The sequence below is a fragment of the Pelophylax lessonae genome, assembly GCF_965119305.1.
Source record: "Pelophylax lessonae genome assembly, chromosome: 11".
Taxonomy (NCBI): Eukaryota; Metazoa; Chordata; class Amphibia; order Anura; family Ranidae; genus Pelophylax; species Pelophylax lessonae.
In genome coordinates this window covers 219,508,572-219,529,377 of record NC_138778.1, presented here as the reverse complement: position 1 = coordinate 219,529,377, position 20,806 = coordinate 219,508,572, and the positions used below count along the sequence as shown (strand labels likewise).

At 41.3% G+C, this 20,806-nt stretch overlaps 1 protein-coding gene across 1 annotated transcript in view; it reads left to right on the top strand.

Moving 5' to 3' along the window:
• Positions 1 to 20,806, top strand: part of LOC309566842 (uncharacterized protein) — a 210,968-nt gene that overhangs the window by 91,378 nt on the left and 98,784 nt on the right. Inside the window, exons 7-8 of the mRNA XM_082272164.1 lie at positions 12,870 to 13,323; positions 18,235 to 18,394. Of these exons, the coding sequence (XP_082128290.1) occupies positions 12,870 to 13,323; positions 18,235 to 18,394 (614 nt within the window). The remainder of the gene's footprint in view (positions 1 to 12,869; positions 13,324 to 18,234; positions 18,395 to 20,806) is intronic.

The window sequence follows — 20,806 nt, the reverse complement described above, 5'->3', positions numbered from 1 at the left end:
TTAACTGACTCCATTGTCAGGTTTTTGCGATGGGAAAAGGCTATGGGTGAGATCGGATCATTTTGGCTGACAGCCTATGGTACACATGGAGGATTGTAAAACAAAAATCCCCATCTCATTCCCTGGGCCAGCTTAATAAAACTGTTAATCCTGTAACAGGCATTTAAAGCTGATTTTGAAGAAACAATATCCTTTGCCAACATTTACAAAAAGTGCTGCCAAATATGAACTAATTAGTTTCTAAACAACTCAACACTGCATACACAGTAGAGATGAGCGGAGTGATTCCACCACAGAATTACAGATTTCGCCTTTGGCAAAATGTTGGCAAGGAGAAAACTATTAATTTCACTTTAAAATATTTTTTTTTGCAATAAATAAATAATAACAAATACATACATTTACTCACTTTTTTAAATGATCAGAAAATGATCAATTTCACGTAGGAATAAATTCTTTGCAAATAAATAAAACCATAAATAAATACAATAATTAATTAAATAATTAGTAAATGCATACATAAATTTAAAAAAATAGTTTAAACCAATACACATATATATATATATATATATATATATATATATATATATATATATATATATATATATATATATCTATATATATCTATCTATATATATATATCTATATATATACATATACAAGGTAAATATAGAGACGTGACTCAGTAATGTGTATGCATACATAAATTTATAAAAATTGTTTAAACCAATACACACACACACATATATATATATATATATATATATATATATATACAGTATATATATATATATATACATACACATATATATATATATATATATATATATATATATATATATATATATATATATATATATATATATATATACATATATATATATATATATATACATATATATATATATATATATATATATATATATATATATATATATATATATATATATATATATATATATATATATATATATATACATATATATATACATATACAAGGTAAATATAGAGACGTGACTCAGTTATGTGTGACACCACATCCAAAAATTATTCACGAAAAAGAAGAAAAGAGGATATGTAGGACTTTACCAGGGGTCAAGTCCTGGGGAAAAAAGTGTGGGAACTCATCCAAGATCCACCCCCCCCCCCCCAAAAAAAAAAAAAAAAATTACGCTCATATATTTCACAGAAAATACAATGCAACATTTATTGCATTTGATTCCCATTGTCAAGAAACAATGGATATTAAAAGCATAAACGTTAAATGACAATGTGGACTGACATGCTGACAGGATGTTACAGCTGGACAGAGCAAACTTACTGACATGTATTATACATGTTTGCCATGTTCAACTGTAACATTCTGTCAGCGTGTCAGTCCACATTGTCATTTCCAGGGGTGTGAGGGTGGCACGAGAATGCAAATGTGCAGTGAGTGGATTGTGGACTCACTGCTCCAGTGACTCACCTCCCAGGCAGGCTGCCACAGTGCCACTTCTAAAACTGACTGGACTTTACCTACTTCTGGACCGGAAGGATTGGCCCCCTTAATGTCCAGGCCATTTTTTGTGATTCGGCACTGCGTTACTTTAACGGACAATTGCGCGGTTGTGCGACGCTGTACCCAAATAAAATTGATGTCCTTTTTTTCCCACAAATAGAGCTTTCTTTTGGTGGTATTTGATCACCTGTGCGATTTTTATTTTTTGCGCTATAAACAAAAAATGAGAGACAATTCTGAAAAAAAAACAATATTTTTCACATTCTGCTATATAACATTCCCAAAAATAAAAAAATGTAAAAATCAATTTTTTTTACATTTCAAGCCAATTTGTTTTCTGCTACATATTTTTGGTAAAAAAAAAAAAAAAAAAAAATCGCAATAAGCGTATTTTGATTGGTTTGCGCAAAAGTTATCGCATCTACTAACTACGGGAAAGATTTATGTCATTTTTATTGTTTTTATTTTTTACTAGTAATGGCGGCGATCTGCATTTGTTAGCGTGACTGCAACATTGCGGCAGACAGATCGGACCCTTGACTGACATTTTTGACACTTTTGGGGTTACCAGTGACATTACTACAGTAATCAGCGCTATACATATGCACTGTTATTGTAATAATGGCACTGGCAGGGAAGGGGTTAACACTGGGTGATCAAGGGGTTAAATGTGTACCTAAGGGGTGCTTTCTAACTGTATGGTGGTTGGGCTTTTGAAATGACCATAGAGACCTGTGATCCTATATAGAAGGATCACAGGTGCTCTGTGATCATTCCAGGGAGAAGAACGGTCAGCTGTGCTTACAACAGCTGACTGTTCTTCTCTCTCACCGGGGAGCGATCGCGGAGTCCTCGCTGCCGAGTGGGGGCGGGATCATGCTCGCCCCCTAGCTGCAAGCGCGCGACCGACGTAGGGCTTTGTAGGTTCGGGCAGGAGGGCCAGCCTGCCGCAGTATATCTGCGGCGGGCAATCCGAAAGAGGTTAAAGGTTGCCACGAATAATCTCATAAAGGAAAAAAAAGAGTACTCAATGTAATAAAAAGTAGAATATGTATTAGGACAACATGATAAAAATTGTTAAAACCTTATCATAAGTAATAATGTAGTAATAAATGTGCGGCATCTCCCCAAAAAAGGGGCAAGTACATGTAGCACCCTCCTAGGTAGGTGCTAGTGAGAGAGTATAGTTTTGGTTCTGTCTGCTTACCAGAGTGGCTGCAGGTAAATCTATATTGCTCTCAGCCTACCAGAGAGCAGGATCTGTTAGTGAGGTCTGCTCAGTGTGCTCAGTATGCGATTCATTCCGTCTGGAGAGTGTTTCACGCTGGTCCAATAGGGAGGCATGTTGGACAGTGGGAGGGAACCTGACGAATGGGTGCATAGGCTTTGATACAGTCCTGGTGATGGGCAGGTTGCCTCGGTGCATTCTGGGATACTCTATAAAAGCCAGGAGCACATGTGCTGTGGGGACTTTGGCTGGAGAGCGGAGTCCCGGAGGGAGGGGGCGGCTGTCTCCTCCTCTGTAGTAGTGGCATGCGGTCGTCTTGAGGGCTGGAGGAACAGATGAGAAGAGCTGAACCCAGAGGTCCAGGAGAGCTGAATGAGGGGGAGACACTAGAGACCCTGGGACCACAGTATCGTGAGTACAGGGACTCGTGTCAAGGGGCCTGACCTGAGGGGGGCCACCCCACGTGTAGGATAGTCAGTGGACAGGTGTCGGCAGTGGAAAGAAAGAGGATACTAGTGAGAGTGTGCTGAAGATAATTTCTAGTTCACCAAGTCATCCTAACAAAAGAGACTTAATACAAATTCAGGGTGATTCAACAGCCTGGCTGTACCTGAAGATAGGAGTCCTCAACCATTGAGCATAGTTAAGTTGGAGTATCTCACTATTCCCTTCTCCTATCCCTAATTTATAATAAACACAAAACAACTAAATACCCCTGGACTGGTTATTGGAACAAGCCGAGGAAGGAAAGATTAGTTTCTGTCATTATAGTGTGCTGGTATCTCAGGGGGACCTATAAAGTGTAAATTTGTCAGTCCTTGTGGGGGGGGGGGGGCGGCAGTGCTACATATGGTCGTGGAAAAGAACCTGTTTCTTGTCCATGTTATGCAGTGAGCTAGTTCATAAAGACACAGAATCTGCGGTGATCTCAATTGTCCGGGCCAAAATAGGTACAGGAACTCAACCACGACCCCCAAAACCACCCCCCCCCCCCACACACACACGTGCACCCTCAAAAATGCATCAAATAGTGGGTGTGGTCAAATTTCAGGGACCGAGGGTCTCAAAAAGGTTTTTAATACCAGGAGTGCATTATGTACAGAGTGCAGAGATTGGGAGAGGTTGCACACAGAGTGCAGAGTTCGGGGGTGCACTGCATACATAGTGCAGAGTTCAGATGCACTACACACAGAGTGCAGAGTTCGGGGGTGCACTACATACAGAGTGCAGCATTCAGATGCACTACACACAGAGTGCAGAGTTCGGGGGTGCACTGCATACATAGTGCAGAGTTCAGATGCACTACACACAGAGTGCAGAGTTCAGGGGTGCACTGCATACATAGTGCAGAGTTCAGATGCACTACACACAGAGTGCAAAGTTCGGGGGTGCACTGCATACATAGTGCAGAGTTCAGATGCGCTACATACAGAGTGCAGAGTTCCGGGGTGCACTGCATACATAGTGCAGAGTTCCGATGCGCTACATACAGAGTGCAGAGTTCCGGGGTGCACTGCATACATAGTGCAGAGTTCAGATGCACTACACACAGAGTGCAGAGTTCAGGGGTGCACTGCATACATAGTGCAGAGTTCAGATGTGCTGCACACAGACTACAGAGTTTGGGGGTGCACTGCATACATAGTGCAGAGCTCAGATGCGCTACACACAGAGTGCAGAGTTTGGGGGTGCACTGCATACATAGTGCAGAGTTCAGATGCGCTACACACAGAGTGCAGAGTTTGGAGGTGCACTGCGTACATAGTGCAGAGTTCAGATGCACTACACACAGAGTGCAGAGTTCGGGGGTGCACTGCATATATAGTGCAGAGTTCAGATGCACTACACACAGAGTCCAGAGTTTGGGGGTGCACTGCATACATAGTGCAGAGTTCAGATGCGCTACACACAGAGTGCCCTCTTCCACAGCTGCTTAGCTCTGCATTCCACACCTCACTTTCACCTCTCTTCAGCTCTGACCTCCGCATGCACCCCCCCCCCCCCCCCCACTGCCCCTATCTTCTCCTCACCTCCTTAAAAGCTCCACTATCTTCTACATGTCATATATTTGTTGCTGTATTAAGCTTAAGAGGTTGGTAGGTGTCCAGGGGGGTCTTAAATAGAGGTTGGTAGGTGTCCAGGGAGTCTTAAATAGAGGTTGGCAGGTGTCTGGGGGGTCTTATATAGAGGTTGGTAGGTGTCCAGGGGGTCTTATTTAGAGGTCAGTAGATGCACTGGTGACTTGGAATGCACTGTTCATTTTCAAATATTAAGTTGTAAGAGTGCTAAAATAAAGGTGGGTGCACTGAAGGACTCCAGTGAGTGGGCCCTGGGGAATGTTGGTGGTCAGCCCAGGGGGGCCCAGGCCTAAACCTGTGTAAGGGGCCCCAATATTTCTGATGGCTCCCCTGGAGCCAATTAAAGACCATTCTACCCATGAAAAAAAAATAAAATGGTATTCTTTGTGACTCCAATGCATTTTGCTGAAATGGCAAAAATGTATAGAAATCTCTAGATTTTTGCCAAAATTGTAGGAAAATTATAAATGTCACTTTTACTTATCGTTTATCAATAATAATGTGACCAAAAACCCCCAAAACCGTTATTTATCGCACATGATGCAACCATTTTAACTCTTGCACAGCATAGAGAAGGAGAAATCAGGCCCTCAATTACTGACTGCATGAAAGGCACCACCCTTCCTATGACAGGCACACCTCTCTGCATCAGCCACTGACCAAAGCTAGTGGTTTTAAAGGAGGAGGGCTTAGCTGTTGACTTTTGAAAAAAAGTCAAAATCTGCATATCAGTAACTGCAGGCTGTGTAAAGGGAGGAGTGCGTTTGAAACAACTGATGGAGTGGAATGTAAGGGTATGGCTATGATTACATTCTCTGGCAATGGAAAGGTTCATTTTGGGATGTATTTAAAAAGAATTGCATAGGTGTTCATTCATTGAAACTGTATATACAGTATATTTGCTCTGTGCGAATGGGGCAAACTCAAATTTTCTCAGGCTATATTCTCTGCACATCGATTTAGTGAATGGGAAAAATACTGCATTATGGCCACTAGATGGTGCTGACTATCATAGGAGTAAGAATGCTCCTTAGCTCCATCTAGAGGTCATATTGCAGAATTTTCCTCACTACCATAGGAGTAAGAAAGCTCCTTAGCTCCATCTAGAGGTCATATTGCAGAATTTTCCTCACTACCATAGGAGTAAGAAAGCTCCTTAGCTCCATCTAGAGGTCATATTGCAGAATTTTCCTCACTACCATAGGAGTAATGCCCCATACACACGTGCAGATTATCTGCAGACTTTTGTCTGCAGACTTACCAAAACCATATAATATGAGGTCAAACCTAAACATTTTCAATTTGTATGCAATCCGGCAGGCCCTTGCCCTACATAGAAAAGGTAAGTCTGCAGACAAAAGTCTGCAGATAATCTGCACGTGTGTATGGGGCATAAGAAAGCTCTTTAGCTCCATCTAGAGGTCATATTGCAGAATTTTCCTCACTACCATAGGAGTAAGAATGCTCCTTAGCTCCATCTAGAGGTCATATTGCAGAATTTTCCTCACTACCATAGGAGTAAGAAAGCTCCTTAGCTCCATCTAGAGGTCATATTGCAGAATTTTCCTCACTACCATAGGAGTAAAAAAGCTCCTTAGCTCCATCTAGAGGTCATATTGCAGAATTTTCCTCACTACCATAGGAGTAAGAATGCTCCTTAGCTCCATCTAGAGGTCATATTGCAGAATTTTCCTCATTACCATAGGAGTAAGAAAGCTCCTTAGCTCCATCTAGAGGTCATATTGCAGAATTTTCCTCACTACCATAGGAGTAAGAAAGCTCCTTAGCTCCATCTAGAGGTCATATTGCAGAATTTTCCTCACTACCATAGGAGTAAGAATGCTCCTTAGCTCCATCTAGAGGTCATATTGCAGAATTTTCTTCATTCACATTCGATCATCAGAGGATATAGCCCAGGAATATTTGATCTTGGCCAATTCACATAGAATGCATTTAATTACAGTTTTGATGAATGAACAGCTATGTGATTTTTTTTTTTTTAATTGACAATAATAAATCTACCTGCAATAAAGCTGAGCAAATTCAAGTTCCACATTTACACCGAGAGCTTTGACTTGTTGGGGGTTTCAACTTCTTCTCAGGAAGGTAAAACAACGTTTGACTTTTCATCTTATGGGGATTAAAAAGGGAAAAACAGAGGTGCGTTCAAGAAAGTCTTGATCTTTCACCTGCTGAGGATGTAGAAAAATATAAAAATATAAGTTCTCCGACGCTCACGGGGAGCAAGACGGTTTCTGTGGCCTCCCCCACCAGCACCGATCCTGAGAAGCAGCCAACACATTGCTGAGTCAAATCATGGCAAATTTTCAACTCCCATGCCGGAAATATGCGAGCAATTAACGCAGCCTGAAAAGGTCAGATTCAGCACTGGGCCTCCCAGTACAGCCGCACAACCATCTGATAATATTTTTAGCCTTAACTAGATTTATTTGTACGTCGGAAAAGTTACAATGGATTTGGGACAATTTTTTAAAGCATATATATATATATGCACTAATAATGTATACAAATAAAGTGCAGCGCTGCAAAACATATGAAAAGACCAATAAAGAACTATAAATTATATTGTGAAACTGATATATATTGGTGAGTCCCAAGTGAAGAGGTGAAAGAGAACTGGTATCAGTGATCAAAGGAGCAGATAGGTCCTCACACCATCGGGATAAAAATTGAATGCGCTCACCAGAAGTTGTAGATCCAAAATACTGTACAGCAAATGGGTCATAAAGGCTTAGATATCAACCATGGGTCACCCCAACGGAGGTTGCATCACAGGATGTTCCAACAAATGACCGTGTAGTCTTGAACGAGGATGGCTGGATCTCCCAATCAGACACTCATATGTGGGGAAAAGCCAAACGACATAGACATAGTGTAAAACCGCTTACAGGAAATTTATTAAAAGATGGTACATATACACTTACAGACATCCATTGAAAACAGCACAGACAATAGGAATGAAGTTAAATGGCACATGGCGTGGTTCCTGACGTGTTTTGTCAAATTTGACTTCCTCATTGGATGTTGCCCTATGAGGAAGTCATGGTTCACTTTCACCTCTTCACTTGGGACTCACCAATTTTGTATCAGTTTCACAATATAATTTATAGTTCTTTATTGGTCTTTTCATATCTTTTTCAGCGCTGCGCTTTATTTGTATATATTATTTGAGCAACTATATGTCGGATGATGAGCTAGCGCAGTTTGAGTCTTCTCTTTCTTTTTACTTTTATATATATATATATATATATATGCACTGATCCTTTTTTTTATATACTGTATTTATATTTATACTGTATATATATATATATATATATATACATATATACAGTCAGGTCCATAAATATTGGGACATCAACACAATTCTAATCTTTTTGGCTCCATACACCACCATAATGGATTTGAAATGAAACAAGATGTGCTTAAACTGCATACTTTCAGCTTTAATTTGAGGGTATTTACATCCAAATCAGGTGAACGGTGTAGGAATTACAACAGTTTGTATATGTGCCTCCCACTTTTTAAGGGACCAAAAGTAATGGGACAGATTAACAATCATAAATCAAACGTTCACTTTTTAATACTTGATTGCAAATCCTTTGCAGTCAATTACAGCCTGAAGTCTGGAACGCATAGACATCACCAGACGCTGGGTTTCATCCCTGGTGATGCTCTGCCAGGCCTCTACTGCAACTGTCTTCAGTTCCTGCTTGTTCTTGGGGCATTTTCCCTTCAGTTTTGTCTTCAGCAAGTGAAATGCATGCTCAATCGGATTCAGGTCAGGTGATTGACTTGGCCATTGCATAACATTCCACTTCTTTCCCTTAAAAAACTCTTTGGTTGCTTTGGCAGTATGCTTCGGGTCATTGTCCATCTGCACTGTGAAGTGCCGTCCAATGAGTTCTGAAGTTTTTGGCTGAATATGAGCAGATAATATTGCCCGAAACACTTCAGAATTCATCCTGCTGCTTTTGTCAGCAGTCAAATCCTCAATAAATACAAGAGAACCAGTTCCATTGGCAGCCATACATGCCCACGCCATGACACTACCACCACCATGCTTCACTGATGAGGTGGTATGCTTTGGATCATGAGCAGTTCCTTTCCTTCTCCATACTCTTCTCTTCCCATCACTCTGGTACAAGTTGATCTTAGTCTCATCTGTCCATAGGATGTTGTTCCAGAACTGTGAAGGCTTTTTTAGATGTTGTTTGGCAAACTCTAATCTGGCCTTCCTGTTTTTGAGGCTCACCAATGGTTTACATCTTGTGGTGAACCCTCTGTATTCACTCAGGTGAAGTCTTCTCTTGGTTGTTGACTTTGACACACATACACCTACCTCCTGGAGAGTTTTCTTGAACTGTTGTGAAGGGTGTTTTCTTCACCAGGGAAAGAATTCTTCGGTCATCCACCACAGTTGTTTTCCGTGGTTTTCTGTGTCTTTTGGTGTCGCTGAGCTCACCGGTGCGTTCTTTCTTTTTAAGGATGTTCCAAACAGTTGATTTGGCCACACCTAATGTTTTTGCTATCTCCCCAATGGGTTTGTTTTGTTTTTTCAGCCTAATGATGGCTTGCTTCACTTATAGTGACAGCTCTTTGGATTGAGATTGAGAGTTGACAGCAACAGATTCCACATGCAAATAGCACACTTGAAATGAACTCTGGACTTTTAATCTGCTCCTTGTAAATGGGATAATGAGGGAATAACACACACCTGGCCATGGAACAGCTGAGCAGCCAATTGTCGCATTACTTTTGGTCCCTTAAAAAGTAGGAGGCACATATGCAAACTGTTGTAATTCCTACATCCTATGGGCAGATGAGACCAAGATCAACTTGTACCAGAGTGATGGGAAGAGAAGAATATGGAGAAGGATAGGAACTGCTCATGATCCAAAGCATACCACCTCATCAGTGAAGCATGGTGGTGGTAGTGTCATGGCGTGGGCATGTATGGCTGCCAATGGAACTGGTTCTCTTGTATTTATTGATGATGTGACTGCTGACAAAAGCAGCAGGATGAATTCTGAAGTGTTTCGGGCAATATTATCTGCTCATATTCAGCCAAATGCTTCAGAACTCATTGGACGGCGCTTCACAGTGCAGATGGACAATGACCCGAAGCATACTGCGAAAGCAACCAAAGAGTTTTTTAAGGGAAAGAAGTGCAATGTTATGCAATGGCCAAGTCAATCACCTGACCTGAATCCGATTGAGCATGCATTTCACTTGCTGAAGACAAAACTGAAGGGAAAATGCCCCAAGAACAAGCAGGAACTGAAGACAGTTGCAGTAGAGGCCTGGCAGAGCATCACCAGGGATGAAACCCAGCGTCTGGTGATGTCTATGCATTCCAGACTTCAGGCTGTAATTGACTGCAAAGGATTTGCAACCAAGTATTAAAAAGTGAAAGTTTGATTTATGATTGTTTAGCAATTCTCAGTTTAGCAAAAACTCAGCTTCTTTAGCAAGTCAGTGGTTGTTGTGGAGGTCTGCTTTAGTATGTCACAGTACATGTTGGCATTCAAGCTTCCCTCAATGAACTGTAGCTCCCCAGTGCCGGCAGCACTCATGCAGCCCCAGGCCATGACACTCCCACCACCATGCTTGACTGTAGGCAAGACACACTTGTCTTTGTACTCCTCACCTGGTTGCCGCCACACACGCTTGACACCATCTGAACCAAATAAGTTTATCTTGGTCTCATCAGACCACAGGACATGGTTCCAGTAATCCATGTCCTTAGTCTGCTTGTCTTCAACAAACTGTTTGTGGGCTTTCTTGTGCATTATGTTTAGAAGAGGCTTCCTTCTGGGACGACAGCCACGCACACCAATTTGATGCAGTGTGCGACGTATGGTCTGAGCACTGACAGGCTGGCCCCCCACCCCTTCAACCTCTGCAGCAATGCTGGCAGCACTCATACATCTATTTCCCAAAGACAACCTCTGGATATGACCCTGAGCATGTGCACTCAACTTCTTTGGTCGACCATGTCAAGGCCAGTTCTGAGTGGAACCTGTCCTGTTAAAATGCTGTATGGTCTTGGCCACCATGCTGCAGCTTAGTTTCAGGGTCTTGGCAATCTTCTTATAGCCTAGGCCATCTTTATGTAGAGCAAGAATTCTTTTTTTCAGATCCTCAGAGTTCTTTACCATGAGGTGCCATGTTGAACTTCCAGTGACCAGTATGAGAGAGTGAGAGCGATAACACCAAATTTAACACACCTGCCCCCCATTCACACCTGAGACCTTGTAACACTAACGAGTCACATGACACCGGGGAGCGAAAATGGCGAATTGGGCCCAATTTGGACATTTTCACTTAGGGGTGCACTCACTTTTGTTGGCAGCGGTTTAGACATTAATGGCTGTGTGTTTAGTTATTTTGAGGGGTCAGCAAATTTACACTGTTATACAAGCTGTACACTCACTACTTTACATTGTAGCAAAGTGTCATTTCTTCAGTGTTGTCACATGAAAAGATATAACAAAATATTTAAAAAAATATAAGGGAGGAACTCACTTTTGTGAGATAATGTGTGTATATATATGTATATATATATATATATATACAGTATATATATATATATATATATATATATATATATATATATATATACAGTATATATATATATATATATATATATATATATATATATATATATATATACTATTTTTTTTTTTTTGCAGTTGTCTGCTAGAACAAAAACGGTAAGTCCTTTGTGGCTTTGCTAATTTAATGGTCACCGGTGAAGTGGAAATATTACATTTTTGCCTTTTTATTGGGGAGTAAATGGGCCAGAAAGAAAGCAAATTCAGATAGGAAAATGAGATAAAAGGCTTATTTATTGGTGCGGTCTTTTAAAATGATAAAATGGGGAATTTTGCCTGATCTGGATGAAAATGGGTCTCTTCTAGCATAAAAAAAAAAGGGTGATTCATTTTTTTCACTGATTGAGAGCAATGCAGTTGTAAGCGATACAAAGTAAGGAGTTTTCTCTTAAAAATACTTTTTTTTGTTTTTACATTTTTACTTTTCCTTTTAAATTGCAAGCTCTTTGCTGCAGAGTGTTTAGATACCTGTTTATTGTTATTTTAAAAAATGCTATGTCCCCTTATTAAAATAGTAATAATAATAATAGTAATAATATTCATAATAATAATAGTAATAATAATAATAATAATGAATAATAATGATTATTATTATTATTATTATCAGTAGTGGTAGTAGTAGCGGTAGTGGTATCACCAGCAGTGTGCTTTTTTTTAACTAGTTCAGCTTAGTATTTTCAAAATAGCTTTTATATTACTTATAATACCTATTAGTATATTTAAAAAAAAAAAAGGAGGCAGAGCTATTTGTTATGCAAACCTGCAAAGTCAAATATTTTTAGGCTATTTTTCTCTTGAGGTCGGATGTTCTTCCTTCAAAATTATAGCAAAAATCAGGAAAAAATAACCTTATGGCCACTAGATGGAGCTGATGATTATATGAACAAAAAAATATATTATTTACTATGATCGTCACCTCCAGCTAGTGGCCATACGTTGGTATTTCCCCAATTCACGCTATTTTGTATGAATGAAAAATATTCGACCTGGAGAGAAAAAGCCTAATAATGTTAGATTTTGCCCCCTACAAATGTAGATGCAGTTTTACAGGACTAATAGCTCTGGGAATTTTTTTTATAAATATTCCCCAAAGTGTATTTCTAGTAAAAAATATTATTAGATTGAAAAAAACATAACAAAAAATATATTATTTACTATGATCGCCAGCTCCAGCTAGTGGCCATACGGTGGTATTTTCCCGATTCATGCAATTTTGTATGAATGAAAAATATTCGACCTGGAGAGAAAAAGCCTAATAATGTTAGATTTTTCCCCCTACAAATGTAGTTGCAGTTTTACAGGACTAATAGCTCTGGGAATTTTTTTTTATGAATATACCCCAAAGTGTATTTCTAGTAAAAAATATTATTAGATTGAAAAAACATAACATATCTTTTTTTTTTTTTTTTCTATTTTTTTCTGCTAAGATTTCGCATACCTGTAAATGAACACAACAGAAACCTGGAAAAAAGCATACCAATGAGGGATGACTGGGTGTCCCTTCTTCAGGAACAATGTGGGCAGAGTCAGCGGAGTCCTTCTCCCCAGAGTAACCCGTATGAGGCTTTACGGTTCCCTTGTGACCAGTTAAAGCCACCACCTAGCCCGAAAGACTCCACCTCGAACGGCGAGGTGCAAAATCCTATTGAGCCTTATAAAGACCCAATGTATAGTCCGAAACCGATGTTATTACCTTCGGATGACACAAGCCAAGTGAAAGAACCACTGAAGAATGCAAATGGCTTTCCAGAAAGTCCAAAAACGATGGTATCTCCACATTACCCCCCTCCATATATTCCCCCTCCGCCTTTACCTACCCTTCGCCACAACATGATAAAGCGGACCAAAGCATTTCACTGGAACGTGGTGCCGCAGGACAAGGTACGACATTTTTATCTGATCACAAAATTAATTCAAGTCATAATCCAAAGGCCAACTGTTTTTATTTTCTTTCATAAGTTACTACCAAAGATTCACACACACAATATGATTATGTGCTTAGCAAGGTCACTTTAGATCTAGTTTGCCAGTGAATCTTTGGAAAGTGTTCCTCTCCTGATCATTGTCCACTTGGATATTGTTGTATAAAATCTGTCAACGCGATTACTTCATCTGAAATGTATGAGGTCCTTGTGCAACTTTCCTGTCTCATCTGTGACTAATGATATGACTGAAGACCAATACAGTAAACCCCCCTCCATTGCGGGGGTTACGTTCCGGACCCAGCCGCGAAAAGTGAAAATCAGCAAAATAGAAAAACCCTATTAAAATGCATTGTAGGCATGTTTTTTTTACTGTCACTGTACGTGTAAAAACATTTTAAGGTCTTTAACCACTTTACGACTGCCCACATTGACACTACTGCGGCAATGTGGCACGATCCCGTCCAGCGACGTAGACCTACGTCGCTGGACTCCTCCCCCTGTAGGAGGCGCTCGCGCGCCGCCGGAGGCTCGCTCCCGCTATACTCAGTCACAGCGGGAGTCGGGCCAGGGGAGGAGCGTCGGCGATCGCCGCTGCTCTTCCTCGATCGTCGGGGAATCGAGTGTGGAGATCCGCCCCCTTGTTTAAACAAAGCGGGCGGATCTCCTAAGTGACAGACAGTGACAGATTACAGGGTTCAGCATAGCTGAACATGCGATCTGTCCCTGTGTCACACAGTCCCCTCCCCCCACACATGTCAGTAAGCACCAGGCATACATTAACCCCTCCCTCTCCAATAAAATTAACCCCTTCCCTGCCAGTGTCATTTTTACAGTAACAGTGCATATGTATAGCACTGATTACTGCAGTAATGTCACTGGTACCCCCAAAAGTGTCAAAAATGTCAGTCAAGGGTCCGATCTGTCCGCCGCAATGTCGCAGTCCCGCAACAAAAATCGCAGATCGCCGCCATTACTCGTTAAAAAAAAACCCACCAAAAATGACAGAAATCTTTCCCTTAGTCAGTAAACGCAATAACTTTTGCGCAAATCAATCAAAATACGCTTATTGTGATTTTTTTTTACCAAACATAGGTAGCAGAAAACAAATCGGTGAAAAATTTAAAACAATTTTGATTTTTACATTTTTTTTGGGGGGAATTTTATATAAAAAAAAATGTTTAAAATATTGTTATTTTTTCAAAATAAACGCTATTTTTTTGTTTATAGCGCAAAAAGTAAAAATCGCACAGGTGATCAAATACCACCAAAAGAAAGCTCTGTTTGTGGGAAAAAAAGGACGTAAATTTCGTTTGGGTACGGCATCGCACGACCGTGCAATTGTCAGTTAAAATCACACAGCACCGAATCGCAAAAAGTGGCCTGGACGTAAGACAGCAAAATCCTCCGTTGGTAAAGTGGTTAACCACACTTTTAAAACAATAGAAACTCATTTAAACACATAAAAGATACTGAGAGACACAGCAAGAGCTATGGAAAACACAAAAATATTTCATTTTTAATGATTTATATAGTAAAATAACATTACAAAAAAAAAACGCAATATACCGGGACCGCAAAAACTGAACCGCGATGGAGCAGGGGTTTACTGTACATCAAAACACATCTTGGTTTGCAGTAGATATCATAGAAGGTGCACAAGCATTGTCCATGATGGCCATTACCAACTACCAGTCAGCAACAGTCGCGGATATCAGAAATCTATAACAGAGCTGAAACCGGTCATGTGACCTTTTGTTAACTGCCATCTAGGAATATATGGGATTTATGGGACTAAATCCCTCTTCCTTTGTATCCCTAGACCAGTGATTGCAAACTAATGGAGTATAGGGGGCCATAGTTGTGACCCCTGGTGTCACCAAAGGGACGCACATAATGTTCAGTATATGTAAGTCTAGAGAGGGCTGTCAGAGACTGTAGAGATGCTAGAGGCAGTGTTGGTCAGAGTGAAATTCATCCTTACCAAACAGAAATAAATAAGGTGCAACTATATTTTCTTGTGCTGAAAAAATATCCAATCTCCTTGTGAACAAACACCACGTGTAAATCACCAAGAATTAGCCTCTTACCAGATGGTAATAGGTATGCACTTGTTCAGTGAAACCACCGCCTTGCTTCCTCTTTAAAATCCTGAAGTGGGATGTACAACCGCTCTACCTTTCTTTCTCCACTAGATGGCAACCAGTACCAGCAAGAAACACAGCCTCATCCTTCTTTACAAGCTCACAAAACCACCGTGTATTAAAGGAAAAAAGAGGACTAATAGTGTATTACCCTTGAGATTTATTCGAAAACAGTTGATAATGCACTTACAATTAGATGTCTTGTATTCAGCATAAACATAGGCATACGAATTCCTGCAAAGGCTTGCGGCCGGCTGCAGCACGGACCGCAAGTTGTGTGTGACGTGTGCGCCTCCTAATCTGACCGGTTTCTTCCCATAGGACTTCTACTGAGACAGGAGTCTCAGTAGAAGTCCTATGGGAAGAAACCGGTCAGATTAGGAGGCGCACACGTCACACACAACTTGCGGTCCGTGCTGCAGCCGGCCGCAAGCCTTTGCAGGAATTCGTATGCCTATGTTTATGCTGAATACAAGACATCTAATTGTAAGTGCATTATCAACTGTTTTCGAATAAATCTCAAGGGTAATACACTATTAGTCCTCTTTTTTCCTTTAATACACGATGGTTTTGTGAGCTTGTAAAGAAGGATGAGGCTGTGTTTCTTGCTGGTACTCGTTGCCATCTAGTGGAGAAAGAAAGGTAGAGCGGTTCTACATCCCACTTCAGGATTTTAAAGAGGAAGCAAGGCGGTGGTTTCACTGAACAAGTGCATACCTATTACCATCTGGTAAGAGGCTAATTCTTGGTGATTTACACGTGGTGTTTGTTCACAAGGAGATTGGATATTTTTTCAGCACAAGAAAATATAGTTGCACCTTATTTATTTCTGTTTGGTAAGGATGAATTTCACTCGGTGGTGGATACACGTATTATTTGGATAGAATACAATTCTACTCACCTGCACAATATTTATGGACACTTATGAACTTTTATGTTTATGCACCAATTGATTTGCATTATCAATTGGCTTCACAGATTGATATATGTTATATATATTTACTTTTGTTGATTTGGTTCACACATAGATATATGTTATATATTCATTATTTATTTGTTGTTTAGCGCACCCCACACCACATATACATTTATCTATATTCAAAAGCACTGAATACCGGGAGCAGCTTCAACACACTATCAGCGCACCCATCCCCTCTTACAACAGTGTTGGTCAGAGACTAGGGTTGTGCTGCAGATTTACTTGGAGAATGGAGATATGTTGCAGATTTGTTTGGAGACTGGAGGTATGCTTCAGATTTAGTTGGAGACTGGTGACATGGTGCAGAATTGTTTGGAGACTGGAGACATGCTACCGATTTGGTTGGAGACTGCGAACGTGCTGCAGATTAGGTTGGAGACTGAAGCTATGCTGATGATTTGGGTGAAGACTGGATCTATACTACAGATTTGGTTGAAAACTGGGGACATTGTACAGATTTAGTTGGACACTGGAGCTATGCTGCAGATTTGGCTGGAGACTGGGGAAGGTGCTGCAGATTAGGTTGGAGACTGGAGCTATGCTGCAGATTTGGGTGAAGACTGGAGCTATACTGCAGATTTGGTTGACGACTGGGGACATTGTACAAATTTGGTTGGAGCCTGGAGATATGCTGCAGATGTGGGTGGAGAATTGGGACATAGTACAGATTTTGTTGGAGGCTTGAGATATGATGCACATTTTGTTGGAGACTGGAAATATGCTGCATATTTGGTTGAAGAATTGGGACATGATACAGATTTGGTTGGAGACTGGAGGTATGCTTCAGATTTAGTTGGAGACTGGTTACATGGTGCAGAATTGTTTGGAGACTGGAGACATGCTACTGACTAGGTTGGAGACTGCGAACGTGCTGCAGATTAAGTTGGAGACTGAAGCTATGCTGCAGATTTGGGTGGAGACTGGGGAAGGTGCTGTAGATAAGGTCGGAGACTGGAGCTATGCTGAAGATTGGGTGAAGACTGGATCTATTATACTGCAGATTTGGTTGAAAACTGGGGAGATTGTACAGATTTAGTTGGAAACTGGAGCTATGTTGCACATTTGGCTGGAGACTGGGGAAGGTGCTGCAGATTAGGTTGGAGACTGGAGCTATGCTGCAGATTTGAGTGAAGACTGGAGCTATACTGCAGATTTGGTTGAAGACTGGGGACATTGTACAAATTTGGGTGGAGCCTGGAGATATGCTGCAGATGTGGGTGGAGAATTAGGACATCATACAGGTTTGGTTGGAGGCTGGGGACATGATGCAAATTTTGTTGGAGACTGGAGATATGCTGCATATTTGGTTGAAGAATGGGGACATGATACAGATTTTGTTGGAAAATGAGGAAATGTTACAGATTTGGTTGAAGACTTGGCATATGCTGCAGAAGACAATGAAAGACAGCGGTCATGAGGCTAGTAGAGAGCACTGCTATTACCCTTTGCAAATCAATGCTCCCACTCCCACTATAGTCTTCTGAGGTTTAAGAGCCACGCAAGTACCAAAAGAGTCAGATTTGGCCCTGGGATTGCAGGTTGGGCACCTAGGTACTAGAAGCTTGTCCTGGAAAGTTCTCCAATTATGTAACCATGTAGTTAGGCAATGAGAAACTGACCAAAAGCTAGAATAGTTACCTATATCTTTTAGAGGTCTGAAATATGTTACCTGATTCGCTGTCAATATGTAGTCTATACCTGCCATTCATAAATGTATTAATATATTTTTTATATTTTGTCTCCAAAGATCAGTAAATCTATGTGGGCCCAGAACCTAATTCAAAAGAACATCGATGACCAGAGAATCCTGCACCAGTTCCACACCAGTGACGTGTCGTCCGCCCCGGAATCAGACATCACAAAGAATCAGAATATTCTTCTAGATAAGAAAATTGCTCATAATTTTAGTAAGTGCTTCCCTCTGGCTGGTGTTTGGGCTCCAATTTGTTTTTCTGTTGTTGTATATTAAAATGTATTTAAGGCAGTTAGTCAAAGGCGTGAAACTTTAAAGGGGCACACCACCAAAAATTACTGAAAATTGTCCTTTTTAGGCCAGATGATGAAATATGAGTTGATTTCAGCCTTAAAGTGGTTCTAAAGCCTAAATATTTCTTACCTTAATGCACTTCTTGCGTTGATTAAGGTAAAAAATGTTTAGGCATCAAATTTGGCCCCTTACCCCCTTATACTTACCTGAGCGCTTATTCGATCCCACACTGTGCATGACTCTGCAGTTCTTCTCTCCCCTGTCTCACTAGCTTTGGAGGGGCACCGGGAGCCACAGGCTCGCCTTGCTGTCAATCAAAGCCAATGACGTGGGTCCGGGGTGCGGGAAGAGTCCTGCTGTCTGTGTCAGCGGATGCACCAGCGGGTCTTGGGTGTGGGCATGCACAAGTACCCCCATGGGAAACGGCTTCCTGTGGGGGCATTGGACAGAGGGAAGGAGCCTGGAGCGCCGGCCGGGAGTTTTTGAAGAGAAGAATCGGGGATGCTCTGTGCAGTTCCTTTGACAGAGCAGGTAAGTATCAAGATGTTTGTTATTTTTTTAATACATTTTTTCTTTACTTTACAATCTCTTTAAAAAGCCAAGATGTTGGCTGGGAAACTGCCATTTCCTGAAACCGGAAGTTATGTCATCAATGTAACTTCATCAGAACAGGAAGTGGCCCTTCAACACCTTTTTCCTTGACCTTTTCGCACTTTACATCTTGTTGCATCCATTTTGGGGACTTTTAAGCCCGTTTTGACACTTTAAGTGTTCAATATATAGCATAAAGTGTGAATTTTGGTAAAATCTTTGGTTTAGAGGTATTAAAGTTTTGGGTGAAATATAGTGTTGAAGGCTCTCACCTCATTTTGAAAAGATTATTCCAGTTAGTCTTGGAAGGCTTCCTTCACATGTCTTGTGAGGCAGTTGACCTCTCAATCCAACATGTGCACCTTCCAGTCTTCTAAAAAAACCTTTTCGCTATTATTTCTTTCAAAGTAGTTTTTGTCCTTTTTTTAACATTGGCCATAAATTCTTAAATCGAGGGAACTATTTTATTATTTAACATTCTTATTAGGGTTGCACCGATACCGATACTGGTATCGGGCCAATACTAAGCATTTACATGAGTATTGACACTCGTGCAACTGCACCCATACTAGAAACCGATACCTTCAGGTTTGGTTCTTTCATCTGTCAGTGGGATTCCCTCGCTGACAGCTGAAATGTATACAAAAAAATCAGATTATTATAAATCGGTTGTTAAGGAGTTGGGCTGCTGTGTCCTTAACAACCGATGACGTTTATGCTGTCAGTGGGATTTCCATTCCCCGCCTCCTAATTTCCCTACCACCAGCTTTGCCTGGTGCCTTCCCTGCCTCCTTTCTTTCCCTCCAGTGTTCTCCTAGTAGCAGGGGTGGACTGACCAGTCGGTCAGTTCAGCCGTGGTCCGAGAGCCTGGCCGTGAAGTGGGGCCTGCAGGCAGTGGCATAGCGTGGGGGTGCAATTTTATTACTGTGCCGTGCCAAGTTTGCCAACAGTGCCATCCCAAGTGTGCTGTGTGTTGCAGCCAAGTGCCTCCCCTGGTCCCTACCCCTTCCGATGAGGCATATCCTGGGCATTGCTTCACAGCACTCTCCACCTGCCCAGGGACTCCTGTCGTCCAGCCTGTCCCGGAGGATCCCCTTGGTGCATGTGAGAACAGGAGAGGGGCAGTGCTCGGTGCAGAGCGTATGGCAGCTGTTGGTGGTGCTCTTGGTGGGCCAGGGGATACCAAGGAGCGGCTGGGGGGCGTGACTCCAGAACAGTACCTGCTGCTGAAGAGAGCCCTGATCAGATGGAGGATCATGGAGGCCATGGAGAGGTAAGCAAAATCCACCGATTTAAAATGTACATGTGGAGGGGGAGGGGGGGGGGTGCAGGAAGTAGGAATCATGTAGGTCAGTATAGGAATTAGGTAGGTCAGTGTAGTGGTCAGGTAGATTAGTGTAGTGGTCAGGTAGGTCAGTGTAGGAATCAGATAGGTTAGTGTGGTGGTCAGGTAAGTTAGTGTAGGAATCAGGTAGGTTAGTGTATTGGTCAGGCAGGTCAGTGTAGTGTAGGAATCACTTAGGTTAGTGTGGTGATTAGGTAGGTCAGTGTAGGAATCAGGTAGGTTAGTGTAGTGGTCAGGTAGGTCAGTGTAGCAATCAGGTAGGTTGGTGTATTGGTCAGGCAGGTCAGTGTAGTGTAGGAATCAGTTAGGTTAGTGTAGTGGTCAGGTAGGTCAGTGTAGGAATCAGGTAGTATATATGAAGCAATTGGTCGCACACCACCAAAGGATTCGATGAAG